General features: G+C 54.2%; 1 protein-coding gene across 1 annotated transcript; it reads left to right on the plus strand.

The window, feature by feature from the left end:
• Positions 1-4,793: 4,793 nt before the first annotated feature.
• Positions 4,794-16,324, plus strand: LOC147412586 (elongin-A-like). Its single transcript, XM_086481202.1, has 9 exons — positions 4,794-5,171; positions 6,372-6,486; positions 6,864-7,019; positions 7,459-7,556; positions 7,842-8,022; positions 8,516-8,624; positions 8,899-9,056; positions 15,096-15,227; positions 16,218-16,324. The coding sequence occupies exons 1-9, from the start codon at positions 4,794-4,796 to the stop codon at positions 16,322-16,324; spliced, it is 1,434 nt and encodes a 477-aa protein (XP_086337328.1).
• Positions 16,325-19,204: the final 2,880 nt, after the last annotated feature.

Genomic DNA, 19,204 nt, shown 5'->3' on the forward strand with positions numbered 1-19,204 from the left:
ATGCTTTCAGGGAGTGCTAAAGCGCTGGAAATAGTGTGAGACAGAGTCTTGCGCACGCACCTCTTGACTTGGAGGTACTGGTGCCCGACGGCTCCCTAGAGCTACGGCACCTACGGTTCCTTCCTCCTTGCCCTCCTATTGCGTGGCGTCACGCAGCACTGCAGGTTTTTCCACCGCGTTTCAAGGCGTCAAGCCCTTTCCTCGGCAAGCAAGAAGCAGGATCGATACTGTGTGCATCTTGCTTTGCTCTAGCAATCCACGAAGCGAGTGGCGTCCCTTTCTCAGCTCTGAGGCCAGTATTGGAGAGATGCACCCCAGAGCAGCTGTGTCGCATGGAGGAATGTAATCATGTGGGTGCCTTGGCCTGGGGAAGGGAGGGTGAGGTGTGGAAGTGATGTTCTGTCCTCACTTGCAACAGCAGAATGGTAAAGACCAACGCTCTTTATAGCAAGCGGTGGCTTTTGCTAGTCTCGAGTTCCTGCATTTGCCATCGGCCGATCTCTTGCTGCAAGTTGGCCCCTAAGCCGTCTTGCCCTCTGTGCTATTCCAGTGGCACTGGCACTAGCTGGTGCCGAGGGAGAGAGGGGAGTGAAGGTGTCAGGAGGGATCCCAGCTTACGTGTGCCTTTGCTTCAGTTCCTCACTGAGGATACGGACCAACTGTGGCGCAATCACTGTCTCCGAGACTTCAAGAATGAGAAGCCAGAAGAGGCTGAGTCCTGGCGGGAGGCGTACTTTCGGCTTCGCGATGCACGCGAGCAGCGGCTGCTCGTGTTAGTAGGGAAGATCAGCTCGGCTTATGCCAACAAACCCAGAGGTAAAGTAGGGCTGAATGACCAGAGCGGGGTCTGGGAATGCTGCCTAGGGGATATCTTTGGGGCGAGGGGGGTGGAAGGTCTTTTGAATGCCTGGTTGAAATCTAGTCCAATTTAGGAGATGCCTAGCTCTCTGTTCTTTCTGTGGCGGCCTTTGCTTAGTGGCTTAGCAGGCTCTTGATTTCATCCATAGCGGTGTCGATGCGGACTAGACAGGGCAGAAAACCGGGGGGAGGGAGGCGGCGGGGGGGGGGGGCATTCCTCCTCTTTTGGTGAACCTAATGAGAGCTACCGACCCGATCAGTCTGGTTTCTCACGGCCCATGTTGTGACTGCAAGAGGTTCGGAGCTTAGGGACGAGGCTATCACCAGAGCCTGGGAATGGGTGGACTGGGGAGAGGTGGCTGGAGCTTGCTGTAATAAGGCAAGCACTGAGGAGCCTCCTTTATATATAGTAGGTTGGGTCCAAGCAACGTTTCCCTCTGGCCAACTACAGGCAGAGTGACCAAGGTGGCACTTATGGACTGTGCAGCGAAGCCCGCTTGGAACGTACACAGGAGACGAGAGCGGTTGGGAACTGGAGGACCTCCTCTTCCAAAGACCAAGTGAGCGTCTCTCTTTTCCTGGGAGCCCCTGCCAGCTTCCCGCTGAAGCTCTGCATCTGGCAGGAAAGGATACCGTGCATCTGGGAGGTGTTTGTGCGGTGAAACTTGTAACTGTAATAGGCTCTTTCTTGCTGGGACGTATGGAGATCCTGGGCACCGCTGGCTCCGTGCGATATCAGCCGTGCTGCTGCGAACAGGTGTGGCTCGTGTCTGAAGAATCGCACCAGACCACAGGGATTCCCTTACTGCAGCGTCTGTCCCACCTCTGTTTCAGTACAAAACCAGTCCCGTACGTACCTAGCCAAAGCCGCGCTCCTGTGAGCGAGGAGCACTCGTGCGACGGGCCCAGCACCAGCAGCGCCCATTCTGTCTCTATCCCATCTTCAGCTAGAACCCGCTCCTCTAGTGGCGCCAGGAAACGACAAGGGAAGAGTAAGTACCAACTGCGGAACGTCCCTGTGGTCTCCTCGAGCTCCTCCTTTACAAACACATGAACCCGCTGCTTCTGCTGTGAGAGAAATGCAGGCTATGCAGGAGGGTTAACGTTGGTGGCCTCTCTTCTCTCCTCTCCCTAAGGAGAGCGTGAGAAAGACTGCCCAAACTTCTTGCAGAAGAAAAAGCATAGGGAAACAGCCGATTCGCCTGTCTGCTCGGCGCTGACTGTGTCAGCCTGTCCTAACGGTCCTAGTGAGGCAGAAACCCTGCCTTTTCCCTCCTGCTGTCCTTTGGTGCCTGTCCAGCCGTTTGGAACAAGGAAATTGTAGTGCAGCTCCCCTGGGAGGGAAGCAGGGAGAGTTTAAGCAGAGATCTGCGTTCCTGCAGTGCAGAAAGCAGAGTGGGCTCTCCTTGGTCTGTGACCTGAAAATACGACGAGCCACGATCAGAGAGCACACGCTTAGGCCCGCCTTGCGTCTCTTCTGCCAGGGCCGCGGCTTTGAATTGCTCTCTGCTCTCCTAGTCTGTGACTGCTGCTTTACCGCGTGGGGTTCTTGTTTGCTTTGTTTTGTTGGTTTGTTTTTTTTTCCCTTCTCTTTCTCTGTCGCAGACCTTTCACCCGTGACGGCAAAAACGAACAAAGATTTTCAGAAGAGCTTCTCTCGGAGATGAGTTTGCAGTGCAGATCTGGGACTTTCTCTCTCATGGGCGACTGGGAGTGAAGAGGGAGAAAGTACCCCACCCCCCTCAACAGCCCTTCTCGTTGAACTCTTTGGAGGCTGCCGCTGCTGGGAGAGGATTCGATCTGCACAAGACGACGGCACAGTGTTTTCTCTTTACTCTGGTCCCTTTCTCAGGTTCAAGCCCCCCTCTTTTCCCCCGCCCTTAACATCCTGTTTCGGGCGCTGTCATTGGAAGATGGAGCGACTATTTGCTATTTGACCTCTTAATAAATGATAGAATTGTTTTAATTGATATTAAACTGCTCCTCTATCCCGCCTGTATTATTTACGTCGCTCCCAGTAGTCTCCCTCCTCCCAGTCCAGTACAAGGACCGGCCTCTCTGTGGCTCGAGCTGGCAGGAACCCATCTGTCTGAGGGGAGACACTGGGTGTCACTGGAGTCACTCCCCATGATCTGGTACCTGCTGGGCTCCAAGTCCCACCCGGACTCTCTGGGGCGGGTAGGACCGGCGGCCCATTTGCTCGTCAGTCCTTTGGCAAGCACGTCGAGTCCCGAGGCTTTGCTCTCTACCCATGTATGTTAATGAAACCTTAGCTCTTGACCTTTCCTCTGCTGTTACTATACGTCTTGCACAGGTGCTTACGTTGCTGTGCAGGGGTGCCAAGAGGCCTTGGGGACTTGTGCTCTGCTGCTGTGGTCTTCTGCTGGCTACTGGGAATAAAACTAGGAGGGGGTTGGGGAGAAATTTTACTGCGCACCAAGTCAGGTTTTAACTTTTCTTTTTTTTTTTTTTTCCTTTCCCCTTGAAGAGAGAGAGGGGACTTTGCCTCTCAAATTGCAGACAGCTTTTAAATGTCGATGGAGGCATCGGCTTGTCTCTTGTAGTGGAAAGAAGGAATGATTTTGTCGTGTTCTCTGTGTGGAACTGGGAAGGATTTCTTTCCAGTTTGGAAGCCGTTTCCCCTGTATCTTTTGCCCTGACCCCCTCTTTGGAAAAAAAAAAGCAAGGATTTTAGTCTTTGAACCTGAAGCCGCTTGACTGGGGTTGGAGGGAAGCGAATAACGGAACGCGGTTTGTTTCTAGTGCGTGCACACTTCATAGCCGGCGTTCAAAACGCTCGGTTGTACTTGGGGTGTGAGGAACTGGAGCTCTGGAAGGAGCAGGTGTGCGACGTGAGCCTGCAGACCCAGGGGTTGGTGGGAGTGTGAGGAGGTGCCCTGGAGCAGAGCTCCTCTGGGCAGGTTGGGGAGCCCGAGTGCTGCACGAGGCCTGTGGTTTCCGGTGGCCTCGCTGAGGCCGCAGCAGAGAGCGGGGAGCCGGCCACAACGGGGCAGTCGCTATTAACTGTGAAGTGAGCAGCAGAGGGCAGTTTTGGCCCGGGGGGCTGTGTTAGTCTTTGGTGGCCCCTGGAGAGGTGTCTTTCCGTGAACTCTGGAGTCTTTCTTCCCTATACGGGCTTCTGTTGTCTCAGCGCTCTGTTTGCCCGTTCTCCCGTTTCCTTGCCTTGGTTTCTCTTGGTTTCTCTGCATACGCCCAGGACGTGCCAGTCTAGGTGGCAAAGATGTCCTCGACCGTCTTCCTGCCTGAGGCTCCCTACAACACTGTAACTAAAAAGCTGGTCGACATCTCGGTGAAGGGATGTCCCAAACCACCTGGGTGGCAGAGGTAGAAGTACGTTCCCTTCACCTGCAGCCCCCTCACTGGGCTGCAAGTCGGAGAGGGCGCCTCTTCCCTCCCTGGCCTGCGGAGCCGCTGCACGAGCTGGCAGAGCCTCGCCTGGCAGCATGTGCGTGAAGAGAAAGAACCTTTTTCACTGGGGTATGGGGAGGGGAATGGAAAGGAGCGGGTCGAGAGGCAGTGGTCGCGGAAGGGATCAGTCGCCTTTTTAGCACAGACTCTAGTTGAGAGGAGAGAGAGAGACTGTAGGCAGCACTGACAAGAGTGGAGGGTCTGCAGGCGAGATGTGGGTTCCCTCTTCAGCTCTTGAATAGTCGCAAGCTTCCAATGGAATTGGCTACGTGCTGCAGGCCCGTGTCCGAGGTGCCGCTGCGGTGAGGTTCTCGGTGTCCATGGTGCCATTGTGATGAGGCTCGCTACATTCCAGGCACGAGGAGGGAGCCTGTCAGAGCAAGCGTGGAAGCCACGGAGGGCAGTTTGTCATCCTCAGTTCTTCTTTCAAACGCTTAACGCTTGACTGGGATACGAGAGCTGCAGGCTGGGAGAGGTACCCGGGTGAGCTCTGTGAGAAAGGGAACATGAGTGGAACCAAAGAGCGCAAGTCTTCTCACGAGCAGCAGCGACTGGATGGCAGAGGGAAGCGCAAAGTCTCTGTCGTGGACGAAAAATCAAAGGGCTTTTCTTCAAATTTTGGGGAGGGGGAAGAGAAGGATGAATTTGAACAACCCACAATGTCCTTTGAGTGGTACCTCAACTATGACCAGCCCCAGAAAAAGAAAAGGAAAGTGCTCAAGCCCTCTGTGTCAGCTGGGGAGAAAGACCAAGGGCACAGCAAACCGGACGGCTGCAGAGCCAGTGCCACCAGCTCAAGCCCAAGCCAGAAAAGTCCAAGCCGCAAGCGAACCAATGAGACAGAGGCAGAGAAGGAACTACCAGAGTCTCGTGAACCAAAGCGGGTAAGGTTTTGAAGGATCCGAAAAGGAAGAAAGGAGGTGGCATCAGCTGTTCTCGGGCCTCTGGCACCTGGGGCTTGTTAGTTTTCCCCTTGGAAGTGCTGGGCTTGGTTCTGCACCAGGGTGTGCTTGGGGTGTCTCATTGGTACTAGGTCTGTGACTCTTGGTTCCTGCCGGGAGCCACCGTGTGTTTCGTATGCTCTATGCCGCAGGCATTGCTTTGTGCTGTTGGAGCGGAGCTCTGCTGGAAAAGTGGGTGAAGAGAGAGAGGGGAGTAAAGAAATGCAATAGGCAAACCCCTCTTTATTAAAAAATGGGGGGGGGGGTGTGGGGGGGTGGTGTGTATTTAAAAGAGAACACCTTCAGCTCAGTCCTCGTAGGAGAGCATATTGGGCGTGATCTACTTTTAAGCATGCAGAATACCTTGAGATGTGGGTCAGCTTCGAATCCAACCTAATGTGCAGTGCAGCTCCACCCGCCAGCGAGGTTCCCCTGTCCCTCCTCCCAAGTATCGATGCGTCTCTAAAATGGACCTTTCAAAAATCTCTGTCAGCACTACAATTTTCTTAACGAAATCCGTTGGCCTCCAGAAGTGGGGGACAAGTGGGAGATCTGGTGTTAACAGTGCAGCTGATTCTAGAAGACAGAACGGTAGGGGTCGGACAGACCTTCTTGGGTGAAAGCTTGAAAAATGAGCATTATTTCTGTACAAATTCATAGCCACATGAGTGCCAGGGTTTTGTATATAAACAGGGACTGATGTGCAAAACCTTTAGTGCCTCATCTTTTTACTCAAGTCTGGAACACTTTGCTCTTCAAAACAGTGTTTTTCCACTCTCGGCAGCATTTTAAAACCCTGCTTTGCCATTCGTTCTAGCAAGTGCCTCCTATCAAAGTTTTAGGTTTCCCTCAGCTCGTGAGATTCCCCTCTCCTCTGCCACTGTGGATGGCTCTTAGTGGAGGGAGCGGAGCGATTCCGATCCCCAATTTTGGCTTCTTTGTATTCACAGCCTGGACAGAGCCACAGTAACGTGGCAGAAGGGCAGCCTCCCCGTGAGGCTACGTTGTGGCGCAAGCTGAGGAGCGTTGAGGGGCTTATTCGACATAGCAAACAAAATGCAGTTCAGTGCTGTTTGTATGCTGGCAGGATGCAACGTTCTGCTGTATTGTTGGCTTACGTGCACGGACATCCTCTCCTTCCAGATACTTTTAGATGTGCCACCACCGTTACCAGACAACCCGCTGGCCCTGCTCCCGGCCCGTTACCGCCCTGTTCCTTGCATCAAGTCCACTGCCCGCTCCCAGGCAAAAGGGAAAGGTATGCTGGGCAGGAAAATAGGTTTGAGCGGGGCTGCAGCCATTGTTTGTGGGAGAGAGTGGGAGCAGATGCCGGCTGGGTTCAAGCCCTTCTGTTGGGGTCTGGTGTCCTGCGTCTGATGCCCAGAGCCTAGGTTTCAGAGGAAGGGGGCTGCTCTCCCACATGCTCTAGCAGAAATGAGGAAGATCCTTTGCTGACCCTTCCTGAGGCTTGGGCTTTGGACGTGCCCTTTCTGAACTAGGTGGCAGGTCTTTTAGAGAAGACTTCGCCCTTTAGGTCGCTTCTGGGTGACTCCAATTGGTGTCTGCTGTGCCATTCAGCAGGGTGGGCTCTTCTTTTCTCCGCTCTCTTCTTACTCCAAGTCTTTCACTTTACAGCAGTGTCGTCACCAGCTGAAGAGAGTGAAGAAGGTTTTAAAGGCTGCCGGGTGTATTCAAGGATGCCCGTGTATTCGGGTTCCAAGGCTACCTCCTTGCCCGAGATGCTGTCTCTGTATCAGCAATGCGTCAGAGTGCTCAGTAACAACATGGACTGCAAGTACCTTTCCTCATCTGTCTTAAAGTCCTGAGCCGTGCCTGGCGTCTTGGTAGCTTGTTTGTATACCTCTCCGCAGCATCTGGCTTGGAGCATGTGAAGAGTTGCCCCTTGTTGCAAGGCAAGCTAGCTAGTAGGGGACAGATCCCACTGAAAGCTCAGGTGCTGCGGGACTCAGCACCCAGCATGCTTTCAGGGAGTGCTAAAGCGCTGGAAATAGTGTGAGACAGAGTCTTGCGCACGCACCTCTTGACTTGGAGGTACTGGTGCCCGACGGCTCCCTAGAGCTACGGCACCTACGGTTCCTTCCTCCTTGCCCTCCTATTGCGTGGCGTCACGCAGCACTGCAGGTTTTTCCACCGCGTTTCAAGGCGTCAAGCCCTTTCCTCGGCAAGCAAGAAGCAGGATCGATACTGTGTGCATCTTGCTTTGCTCTAGCAATCCACGAAGCGAGTGGCGTCCCTTTCTCAGCTCTGAGGCCAGTATTGGAGAGATGCACCCCAGAGCAGCTGTGTCGCATGGAGGAATGTAATCATGTGGGTGCCTTGGCCTGGGGAAGGGAGGGTGAGGTGTGGAAGTGATGTTCTGTCCTCACTTGCAACAGCAGAATGGTAAAGACCAACGCTCTTTATAGCAAGCGGTGGCTTTTGCTAGTCTCGAGTTCCTGCATTTGCCATCGGCCGATCTCTTGCTGCAAGTTGGCCCCTAAGCCGTCTTGCCCTCTGTGCTATTCCAGTGGCACTGGCACTAGCTGGTGCCGAGGGAGAGAGGGGAGTGAAGGTGTCAGGAGGGATCCCAGCTTACGTGTGCCTTTGCTTCAGTTCCTCACTGAGGATACGGACCAACTGTGGCGCAATCACTGTCTCCGAGACTTCAAGAATGAGAAGCCAGAAGAGGCTGAGTCCTGGCGGGAGGCGTACTTTCGGCTTCGCGATGCACGCGAGCAGCGGCTGCTCGTGTTAGTAGGGAAGATCAGCTCGGCTTATGCCAACAAACCCAGAGGTAAAGTAGGGCTGAATGACCAGAGCGGGGTCTGGGAATGCTGCCTAGGGGATATCTTTGGGGCGAGGGGGGTGGAAGGTCTTTTGAATGCCTGGTTGAAATCTAGTCCAATTTAGGAGATGCCTAGCTCTCTGTTCTTTCTGTGGCGGCCTTTGCTTAGTGGCTTAGCAGGCTCTTGATTTCATCCATAGCGGTGTCGATGCGGACTAGACAGGGCAGAAAACCGGGGGGAGGGAGGCGGCGGGGGGGGGGGGCATTCCTCCTCTTTTGGTGAACCTAATGAGAGCTACCGACCCGATCAGTCTGGTTTCTCACGGCCCATGTTGTGACTGCAAGAGGTTCGGAGCTTAGGGACGAGGCTATCACCAGAGCCTGGGAATGGGTGGACTGGGGAGAGGTGGCTGGAGCTTGCTGTAATAAGGCAAGCACTGAGGAGCCTCCTTTATATATAGTAGGTTGGGTCCAAGCAACGTTTCCCTCTGGCCAACTACAGGCAGAGTGACCAAGGTGGCACTTATGGACTGTGCAGCGAAGCCCGCTTGGAACGTACACAGGAGACGAGAGCGGTTGGGAACTGGAGGACCTCCTCTTCCAAAGACCAAGTGAGCGTCTCTCTTTTCCTGGGAGCCCCTGCCAGCTTCCCGCTGAAGCTCTGCATCTGGCAGGAAAGGATACCGTGCATCTGGGAGGTGTTTGTGCGGTGAAACTTGTAACTGTAATAGGCTCTTTCTTGCTGGGACGTATGGAGATCCTGGGCACCGCTGGCTCCGTGCGATATCAGCCGTGCTGCTGCGAACAGGTGTGGCTCGTGTCTGAAGAATCGCACCAGACCACAGGGATTCCCTTACTGCAGCGTCTGTCCCACCTCTGTTTCAGTACAAAACCAGTCCCGTACGTACCTAGCCAAAGCCGCGCTCCTGTGAGCGAGGAGCACTCGTGCGACGGGCCCAGCACCAGCAGCGCCCATTCTGTCTCTATCCCATCTTCAGCTAGAACCCGCTCCTCTAGTGGCGCCAGGAAACGACAAGGGAAGAGTAAGTACCAACTGCGGAACGTCCCTGTGGTCTCCTCGAGCTCCTCCTTTACAAACACATGAACCCGCTGCTTCTGCTGTGAGAGAAATGCAGGCTATGCAGGAGGGTTAACGTTGGTGGCCTCTCTTCTCTCCTCTCCCTAAGGAGAGCGTGAGAAAGACTGCCCAAACTTCTTGCAGAAGAAAAAGCATAGGGAAACAGCCGATTCGCCTGTCTGCTCGGCGCTGACTGTGTCAGCCTGTCCTAACGGTCCTAGTGAGGCAGAAACCCTGCCTTTTCCCTCCTGCTGTCCTTTGGTGCCTGTCCAGCCGTTTGGAACAAGGAAATTGTAGTGCAGCTCCCCTGGGAGGGAAGCAGGGAGAGTTTAAGCAGAGATCTGCGTTCCTGCAGTGCAGAAAGCAGAGTGGGCTCTCCTTGGTCTGTGACCTGAAAATACGACGAGCCACGATCAGAGAGCACACGCTTAGGCCCGCCTTGCGTCTCTTCTGCCAGGGCCGCGGCTTTGAATTGCTCTCTGCTCTCCTAGTCTGTGACTGCTGCTTTACCGCGTGGGGTTCTTGTTTGCTTTGTTTTGTTGGTTTGTTTTTTTTTCCCTTCTCTTTCTCTGTCGCAGACCTTTCACCCGTGACGGCAAAAACGAACAAAGATTTTCAGAAGAGCTTCTCTCGGAGATGAGTTTGCAGTGCAGATCTGGGACTTTCTCTCTCATGGGCGACTGGGAGTGAAGAGGGAGAAAGTACCCCACCCCCCTCAACAGCCCTTCTCGTTGAACTCTTTGGAGGCTGCCGCTGCTGGGAGAGGATTCGATCTGCACAAGACGACGGCACAGTGTTTTCTCTTTACTCTGGTCCCTTTCTCAGGTTCAAGCCCCCCTCTTTTCCCCCGCCCTTAACATCCTGTTTCGGGCGCTGTCATTGGAAGATGGAGCGACTATTTGCTATTTGACCTCTTAATAAATGATAGAATTGTTTTAATTGATATTAAACTGCTCCTCTATCCCGCCTGTATTATTTACGTCGCTCCCAGTAGTCTCCCTCCTCCCAGTCCAGTACAAGGACCGGCCTCTCTGTGGCTCGAGCTGGCAGGAACCCATCTGTCTGAGGGGAGACACTGGGTGTCACTGGAGTCACTCCCCATGATCTGGTACCTGCTGGGCTCCAAGTCCCACCCGGACTCTCTGGGGCGGGTAGGACCGGCGGCCCATTTGCTCGTCAGTCCTTTGGCAAGCACGTCGAGTCCCGAGGCTTTGCTCTCTACCCATGTATGTTAATGAAACCTTAGCTCTTGACCTTTCCTCTGCTGTTACTATACGTCTTGCACAGGTGCTTACGTTGCTGTGCAGGGGTGCCAAGAGGCCTTGGGGACTTGTGCTCTGCTGCTGTGGTCTTCTGCTGGCTACTGGGAATAAAACTAGGAGGGGGTTGGGGAGAAATTTTACTGCGCACCAAGTCAGGTTTTAACTTTTCTTTTTTTTTTTTTCCTTTCCCCTTGAAGAGAGAGAGGGGACTTTGCCTCTCAAATTGCAGACAGCTTTTAAATGTCGATGGAGGCATCGGCTTGTCTCTTGTAGTGGAAAGAAGGAATGATTTTGTCGTGTTCTCTGTGTGGAACTGGGAAGGATTTCTTTCCAGTTTGGAAGCCGTTTCCCCTGTATCTTTTGCCCTGACCCCCTCTTTGGAAAAAAAAAAGCAAGGATTTTAGTCTTTGAACCTGAAGCCGCTTGACTGGGGTTGGAGGGAAGCGAATAACGGAACGCGGTTTGTTTCTAGTGCGTGCACACTTCATAGCCGGCGTTCAAAACGCTCGGTTGTACTTGGGGTGTGAGGAACTGGAGCTCTGGAAGGAGCAGGTGTGCGACGTGAGCCTGCAGACCCAGGGGTTGGTGGGAGTGTGAGGAGGTGCCCTGGAGCAGAGCTCCTCTGGGCAGGTTGGGGAGCCCGAGTGCTGCACGAGGCCTGTGGTTTCCGGTGGCCTCGCTGAGGCCGCAGCAGAGAGCGGGGAGCCGGCCACAACGGGGCAGTCGCTATTAACTGTGAAGTGAGCAGCAGAGGGCAGTTTTGGCCCGGGGGGCTGTGTTAGTCTTTGGTGGCCCCTGGAGAGGTGTCTTTCCGTGAACTCTGGAGTCTTTCTTCCCTATACGGGCTTCTGTTGTCTCAGCGCTCTGTTTGCCCGTTCTCCCGTTTCCTTGCCTTGGTTTCTCTTGGTTTCTCTGCATACGCCCAGGACGTGCCAGTCTAGGTGGCAAAGATGTCCTCGACCGTCTTCCTGCCTGAGGCTCCCTACAACACTGTAACTAAAAAGCTGGTCGACATCTCGGTGAAGGGATGTCCCAAACCACCTGGGTGGCAGAGGTAGAAGTACGTTCCCTTCACCTGCAGCCCCCTCACTGGGCTGCAAGTCGGAGAGGGCGCCTCTTCCCTCCCTGGCCTGCGGAGCCGCTGCACGAGCTGGCAGAGCCTCGCCTGGCAGCATGTGCGTGAAGAGAAAGAACCTTTTTCACTGGGGTATGGGGAGGGGAATGGAAAGGAGCGGGTCGAGAGGCAGTGGTCGCGGAAGGGATCAGTCGCCTTTTTAGCACAGACTCTAGTTGAGAGGAGAGAGAGAGACTGTAGGCAGCACTGACAAGAGTGGAGGGTCTGCAGGCGAGATGTGGGTTCCCTCTTCAGCTCTTGAATAGTCGCAAGCTTCCAATGGAATTGGCTACGTGCTGCAGGCCCGTGTCCGAGGTGCCGCTGCGGTGAGGTTCTCGGTGTCCATGGTGCCATTGTGATGAGGCTCGCTACATTCCAGGCACGAGGAGGGAGCCTGTCAGAGCAAGCGTGGAAGCCACGGAGGGCAGTTTGTCATCCTCAGTTCTTCTTTCAAACGCTTAACGCTTGACTGGGATACGAGAGCTGCAGGCTGGGAGAGGTACCCGGGTGAGCTCTGTGAGAAAGGGAACATGAGTGGAACCAAAGAGCGCAAGTCTTCTCACGAGCAGCAGCGACTGGATGGCAGAGGGAAGCGCAAAGTCTCTGTCGTGGACGAAAAATCAAAGGGCTTTTCTTCAAATTTTGGGGAGGGGGAAGAGAAGGATGAATTTGAACAACCCACAATGTCCTTTGAGTGGTACCTCAACTATGACCAGCCCCAGAAAAAGAAAAGGAAAGTGCTCAAGCCCTCTGTGTCAGCTGGGGAGAAAGACCAAGGGCACAGCAAACCGGACGGCTGCAGAGCCAGTGCCACCAGCTCAAGCCCAAGCCAGAAAAGTCCAAGCCGCAAGCGAACCAATGAGACAGAGGCAGAGAAGGAACTACCAGAGTCTCGTGAACCAAAGCGGGTAAGGTTTTGAAGGATCCGAAAAGGAAGAAAGGAGGTGGCATCAGCTGTTCTCGGGCCTCTGGCACCTGGGGCTTGTTAGTTTTCCCCTTGGAAGTGCTGGGCTTGGTTCTGCACCAGGGTGTGCTTGGGGTGTCTCATTGGTACTAGGTCTGTGACTCTTGGTTCCTGCCGGGAGCCACCGTGTGTTTCGTATGCTCTATGCCGCAGGCATTGCTTTGTGCTGTTGGAGCGGAGCTCTGCTGGAAAAGTGGGTGAAGAGAGAGAGGGGAGTAAAGAAATGCAATAGGCAAACCCCTCTTTATTAAAAAATGGGGGGGGGGGGTGTGGGGGGGTGGTGTGTATTTAAAAGAGAACACCTTCAGCTCAGTCCTCGTAGGAGAGCATATTGGGCGTGATCTACTTTTAAGCATGCAGAATACCTTGAGATGTGGGTCAGCTTCGAATCCAACCTAATGTGCAGTGCAGCTCCACCCGCCAGCGAGGTTCCCCTGTCCCTCCTCCCAAGTATCGATGCGTCTCTAAAATGGACCTTTCAAAAATCTCTGTCAGCACTACAATTTTCTTAACGAAATCCGTTGGCCTCCAGAAGTGGGGGACAAGTGGGAGATCTGGTGTTAACAGTGCAGCTGATTCTAGAAGACAGAACGGTAGGGGTCGGACAGACCTTCTTGGGTGAAAGCTTGAAAAATGAGCATTATTTCTGTACAAATTCATAGCCACATGAGTGCCAGGGTTTTGTATATAAACAGGGACTGATGTGCAAAACCTTTAGTGCCTCATCTTTTTACTCAAGTCTGGAACACTTTGCTCTTCAAAACAGTGTTTTTCCACTCTCGGCAGCATTTTAAAACCCTGCTTTGCCATTCGTTCTAGCAAGTGCCTCCTATCAAAGTTTTAGGTTTCCCTCAGCTCGTGAGATTCCCCTCTCCTCTGCCACTGTGGATGGCTCTTAGTGGAGGGAGCGGAGCGATTCCGATCCCAAATTTTGGCTTCTTTGTATTCACAGCCTGGACAGAGCCACAGTAACGTGGCAGAAGGGCAGCCTCCCCGTGAGGCTACGTTGTGGCGCAAGCTGAGGAGCGTTGAGGGGCTTATTCGACATAGCAAACAAAATGCAGTTCAGTGCTGTTTGTATGCTGGCAGGATGCAACGTTCTGCTGTATTGTTGGCTTACGTGCACGGACATCCTCTCCTTCCAGATACTTTTAGATGTGCCACCACCGTTACCAGACAACCCGCTGGCCCTGCTCCCGGCCCGTTACCGCCCTGTTCCTTGCATCAAGTCCACTGCCCGCTCCCAGGCAAAAGGGAAAGGTATGCTGGGCAGGAAAATAGGTTTGAGCGGGGCTGCAGCCATTGTTTGTGGGAGAGAGTGGGAGCAGATGCCGGCTGGGTTCAAGCCCTTCTGTTGGGGTCTGGTGTCCTGCGTCTGATGCCCAGAGCCTAGGTTTCAGAGGAAGGGGGCTGCTCTCCCACATGCTCTAGCAGAAATGAGGAAGATCCTTTGCTGACCCTTCCTGAGGCTTGGGCTTTGGACGTGCCCTTTCTGAACTAGGTGGCAGGTCTTTTAGAGAAGACTTCGCCCTTTAGGTCGCTTCTGGGTGACTCCAATTGGTGTCTGCTGTGCCATTCAGCAGGGTGGGCTCTTCTTTTCTCCGCTCTCTTCTTACTCCAAGTCTTTCACTTTACAGCAGTGTCGTCACCAGCTGAAGAGAGTGAAGAAGGTTTTAAAGGCTGCCGGGTGTATTCAAGGATGCCCGTGTATTCGGGTTCCAAGGCTACCTCCTTGCCCGAGATGCTGTCTCTGTATCAGCAATGCGTCAGAGTGCTCAGTAACAACATGGACTGCAAGTACCTTTCCTCATCTGTCTTAAAGTCCTGAGCCGTGCCTGGCGTCTTGGTAGCTTGTTTGTATACCTCTCCGCAGCATCTGGCTTGGAGCATGTGAAGAGTTGCCCCTTGTTGCAAGGCAAGCTAGCTAGTAGGGGACAGATCCCACTGAAAGCTCAGGTGCTGCGGGACTCAGCACCCAGCATGCTTTCAGGGAGTGCTAAAGCGCTGGAAATAGTGTGAGACAGAGTCTTGCGCACGCACCTCTTGACTTGGAGGTACTGGTGCCCGACGGCTCCCTAGAGCTACGGCACCTACGGTTCCTTCCTCCTTGCCCTCCTATTGCGTGGCGTCACGCAGCACTGCAGGTTTTTCCACCGCGTTTCAAGGCGTCAAGCCCTTTCCTCGGCAAGCAAGAAGCAGGATCGATACTGTGTGCATCTTGCTTTGCTCTAGCAATCCACGAAGCGAGTGGCGTCCCTTTCTCAGCTCTGAGGCCAGTATTGGAGAGATGCACCCCAGAGCAGCTGTGTCGCATGGAGGAATGTAATCATGTGGGTGCCTTGGCCTGGGGAAGGGAGGGTGAGGTGTGGAAGTGATGTTCTGTCCTCACTTGCAACAGCAGAATGGTAAAGACCAACGCTCTTTATAGCAAGCGGTGGCTTTTGCTAGTCTCGAGTTCCTGCATTTGCCATCGGCCGATCTCTTGCTGCAAGTTGGCCCCTAAGCCGTCTTGCCCTCTGTGCTATTCCAGTGGCACTGGCACTAGCTGGTGCCGAGGGAGAGAGGGGAGTGAAGGTGTCAGGAGGGATCCCAGCTTACGTGTGCCTTTGCTTCAGTTCCTCACTGAGGATACGGACCAACTGTGGCGCAATCACTGTCTCCGAGACTTCAAGAATGAGAAGCCAGAAGAGGCTGAGTCCTGGCGGGAGGCGTACTTTCGGCTTCGCGATGCACGCGAGCAGCGGCTGCTCGTGTTAGTAGGGAAGATCAGCTCGGCTTATGCCAACAAACCCAGAGGTAAAGTAGGGCTGAATGACCAGAGCGGGGTCTGGGAATGCTGCCTAGGGGATATCTTTGGGGCGAGGGGGGTGGAAGGTCTTTTGAATGCCTGGTTGAAATCTAGTCCAATTTAGGAGATGCCTAGCTCTCTGTTCTTTCTGTGGCGGCCTTTGCTTAGTGGCTTAGCAGGCTCTTGATTTCATCCATAGCGGTGTCGATGCGGACTAGACAGGGCAGAAAACCGGGGGGAGGGAGGCGGCGGGGGGGGGGGGGCATTCCTCCTCTTTTGGTGAACCTAATGAGAGCTACCGACCCGATCAGTCTGGTTTCTCACGGCCCATGTTGTGACTGCAAGAGGTTCGGAGCTTAGGGACGAGGCTATCACCAGAGCCTGGGAATGGGTGGACTGGGGAGAGGTGGCTGGAGCTTGCTGTAATAAGGCAAGCACTGAGGAGCCTCCTTTATATATAGTAGGTTGGGTCCAAGCAACGTTTCCCTCTGGCCAACTACAGGCAGAGTGACCAAGGTGGCACTTATGGACTGTGCAGCGAAGCCCGCTTGGAACGTACACAGGAGACGAGAGCGGTTGGGAACTGGAGGACCTCCTCTTCCAAAGACCAAGTGAGCGTCTCTCTTTTCCTGGGAGCCCCTGCCAGCTTCCCGCTGAAGCTCTGCATCTGGCAGGAAAGGATACCGTGCATCTGGGAGGTGTTTGTGCGGTGAAACTTGTAACTGTAATAGGCTCTTTCTTGCTGGGACGTATGGAGATCCTGGGCACCGCTGGCTCCGTGCGATATCAGCCGTGCTGCTGCGAACAGGTGTGGCTCGTGTCTGAAGAATCGCACCAGACCACAGGGATTCCCTTACTGCAGCGTCTGTCCCACCTCTGTTTCAGTACAAAACCAGTCCCGTACGTACCTAGCCAAAGCCGCGCTCCTGTGAGCGAGGAGCACTCGTGCGACGGGCCCAGCACCAGCAGCGCCCATTCTGTCTCTATCCCATCTTCAGCTAGAACCCGCTCCTCTAGTGGCGCCAGGAAACGACAAGGGAAGAGTAAGTACCAACTGCGGAACGTCCCTGTGGTCTCCTCGAGCTCCTCCTTTACAAACACATGAACCCGCTGCTTCTGCTGTGAGAGAAATGCAGGCTATGCAGGAGGGTTAACGTTGGTGGCCTCTCTTCTCTCCTCTCCCTAAGGAGAGCGTGAGAAAGACTGCCCAAACTTCTTGCAGAAGAAAAAGCATAGGGAAACAGCCGATTCGCCTGTCTGCTCGGCGCTGACTGTGTCAGCCTGTCCTAACGGTCCTAGTGAGGCAGAAACCCTGCCTTTTCCCTCCTGCTGTCCTTTGGTGCCTGTCCAGCCGTTTGGAACAAGGAAATTGTAGTGCAGCTCCCCTGGGAGGGAAGCAGGGAGAGTTTAAGCAGAGATCTGCGTTCCTGCAGTGCAGAAAGCAGAGTGGGCTCTCCTTGGTCTGTGACCTGAAAATACGACGAGCCACGATCAGAGAGCACACGCTTAGGCCCGCCTTGCGTCTCTTCTGCCAGGGCCGCGGCTTTGAATTGCTCTCTGCTCTCCTAGTCTGTGACTGCTGCTTTACCGCGTGGGGTTCTTGTTTGCTTTGTTTTGTTGGTTTGTTTTTTTTTCCCTTCTCTTTCTCTGTCGCAGACCTTTCACCCGTGACGGCAAAAACGAACAAAGATTTTCAGAAGAGCTTCTCTCGGAGATGAGTTTGCAGTGCAGATCTGGGACTTTCTCTCTCATGGGCGACTGGGAGTGAAGAGGGAGAAAGTACCCCACCCCCCTCAACAGCCCTTCTCGTTGAACTCTTTGGAGGCTGCCGCTGCTGGGAGAGGATTCGATCTGCACAAGACGACGGCACAGTGTTTTCTCTTTACTCTGGTCCCTTTCTCAGGTTCAAGCCCCCCTCTTTTCCCCCGCCCTTAACATCCTGTTTCGGGCGCTGTCATTGGAAGATGGAGCGACTATTTGCTATTTGACCTCTTAATAAATGATAGAATTGTTTTAATTGATATTAAACTGCTCCTCTATCCCGCCTGTATTATTTACGTCGCTCCCAGTAGTCTCCCTCCTCCCAGTCCAGTACAAGGACCGGCCTCTCTGTGGCTCGAGCTGGCAGGAACCCATCTGTCTGAGGGGAGACACTGGGTGTCACTGGAGTCACTCCCCATGATCTGGTACCTGCTGGGCTCCAAGTCCCACCCGGACTCTCTGGGGCGGGTAGGACCGGCGGCCCATTTGCTCGTCAGTCCTTTGGCAAGCACGTCGAGTCCCGAGGCTTTGCTCTCTACCCATGTATGTTAATGAAACCTTAGCTCTTGACCTTTCCTCTGCTGTTACTATACGTCTTGCACAGGTGCTTACGTTGCTGTGCAGGGGTGCCAAGAGGCCTTGGGGACTTGTGCTCTGCTGCTGTGGTCTTCTGCTGGCTACTGGGAATAAAACTAGGAGGGGGTTGGGGAGAAATTTTACTGCGCACCAAGTCAGGTTTTAACTTTTCTTTTTTTTTTTTTTCCTTTCCCCTTGAAGAGAGAGAGGGGACTTTGCCTCTCAAATTGCAGACAGCTTTTAAATGTCGATGGAGGCATCGGCTTGTCTCTTGTAGTGGAAAGAAGGAATGATTTTGTCGTGTTCTCTGTGTGGAACTGGGAAGGATTTCTTTCCAGTTTGGAAGCCGTTTCCCCTGTATCTTTTGCCCTGACCCCCTCTTTGGAAAAAAAAAAGCAAGGATTTTAGTCTTTGAACCTGAAGCCGCTTGACTGGGGTTGGAGGGAAGCGAATAACGGAACGCGGTTTGTTTCTAGTGCGTGCACACTTCATAGCCGGCGTTCAAAACGCTCGGTTGTACTTGGGGTGTGAGGAACTGGAGCTCTGGAAGGAGCAGGTGTGCGACGTGAGCCTGCAGACCCAGGGGTTGGTGGGAGTGTGAGGAGGTGCCCTGGAGCAGAGCTCCTCTGGGCAGGTTGGGGAGCCCGAGTGCTGCACGAGGCCTGTGGTTTCCGGTGGCCTCGCTGAGGCCGCAGCAGAGAGCGGGGAGCCGGCCACAACGGGGCAGTCGCTATTAACTGTGAAGTGAGCAGCAGAGGGCAGTTTTGGCCCGGGGGGCTGTGTTAGTCTTTGGTGGCCCCTGGAGAGGTGTCTTTCCGTGAACTCTGGAGTCTTTCTTCCCTATACGGGCTTCTGTTGTCTCAGCGCTCTGTTTGCCCGTTCTCCCGTTTCCTTGCCTTGGTTTCTCTTGGTTTCTCTGCATACGCCCAGGACGTGCCAGTCTAGGTGGCAAAGATGTCCTCGACCGTCTTCCTGCCTGAGGCTCCCTACAACACTGTAACTAAAAAGCTGGTCGACATCTCGGTGAAGGGATGTCCCAAACCACCTGGGTGGCAGAGGTAGAAGTACGTTCCCTTCACCTGCAGCCCCCTCACTGGGCTGCAAGTCGGAGAGGGCGCCTCTTCCCTCCCTGGCCTGCGGAGCCGCTGCACGAGCTGGCAGAGCCTCGCCTGGCAGCATGTGCGTGAAGAGAAAGAACCTTTTTCACTGGGGTATGGGGAGGGGAATGGAAAGGAGCGGGTCGAGAGGCAGTGGTCGCGGAAGGGATCAGTCGCCTTTTTAGCACAGACTCTAGTTGAGAGGAGAGAGAGAGACTGTAGGCAGCACTGACAAGAGTGGAGGGTCTGCAGGCGAGATGTGGGTTCCCTCTTCAGCTCTTGAATAGTCGCAAGCTTCCAATGGAATTGGCTACGTGCTGCAGGCCCGTGTCCGAGGTGCCGCTGCGGTGAGGTTCTCGGTGTCCATGGTGCCATTGTGATGAGGCTCGCTACATTCCAGGCACGAGGAGGGAGCCTGTCAGAGCAAGCGTGGAAGCCACGGAGGGCAGTTTGTCATCCTCAGTTCTTCTTTCAAACGCTTAACGCTTGACTGGGATACGAGAGCTGCAGGCTGGGAGAGGTACCCGGGTGAGCTCTGTGAGAAAGGGAAC

This window comes from Leptosomus discolor, unplaced genomic scaffold (assembly GCF_034619465.1).
Source record: "Leptosomus discolor isolate bLepDis1 unplaced genomic scaffold, bLepDis1.hap2 HAP2_SCAFFOLD_198, whole genome shotgun sequence".
In the NCBI taxonomy this organism is placed as follows: domain Eukaryota; kingdom Metazoa; phylum Chordata; class Aves; order Leptosomiformes; family Leptosomidae; genus Leptosomus; species Leptosomus discolor.

Coding starts and splice junctions, on each gene's coding strand:
- LOC147412586 (XM_086481202.1), top strand. CDS start 4,794: ATGAGTGGAACCAAAGAGCGCAAGTCTTCTCACGAGCAGCAGCGACTG. Junction 5,172..6,371: donor AGTCTCGTGAACCAAAGCGG/GTAAGGTTTTGA, acceptor CTCTCCTTCCAG/ATACTTTTAGATGTGCCACC. Junction 6,487..6,863: donor CTCCCAGGCAAAAGGGAAAG/GTATGCTGGGCA, acceptor TTCACTTTACAG/CAGTGTCGTCACCAGCTGAA.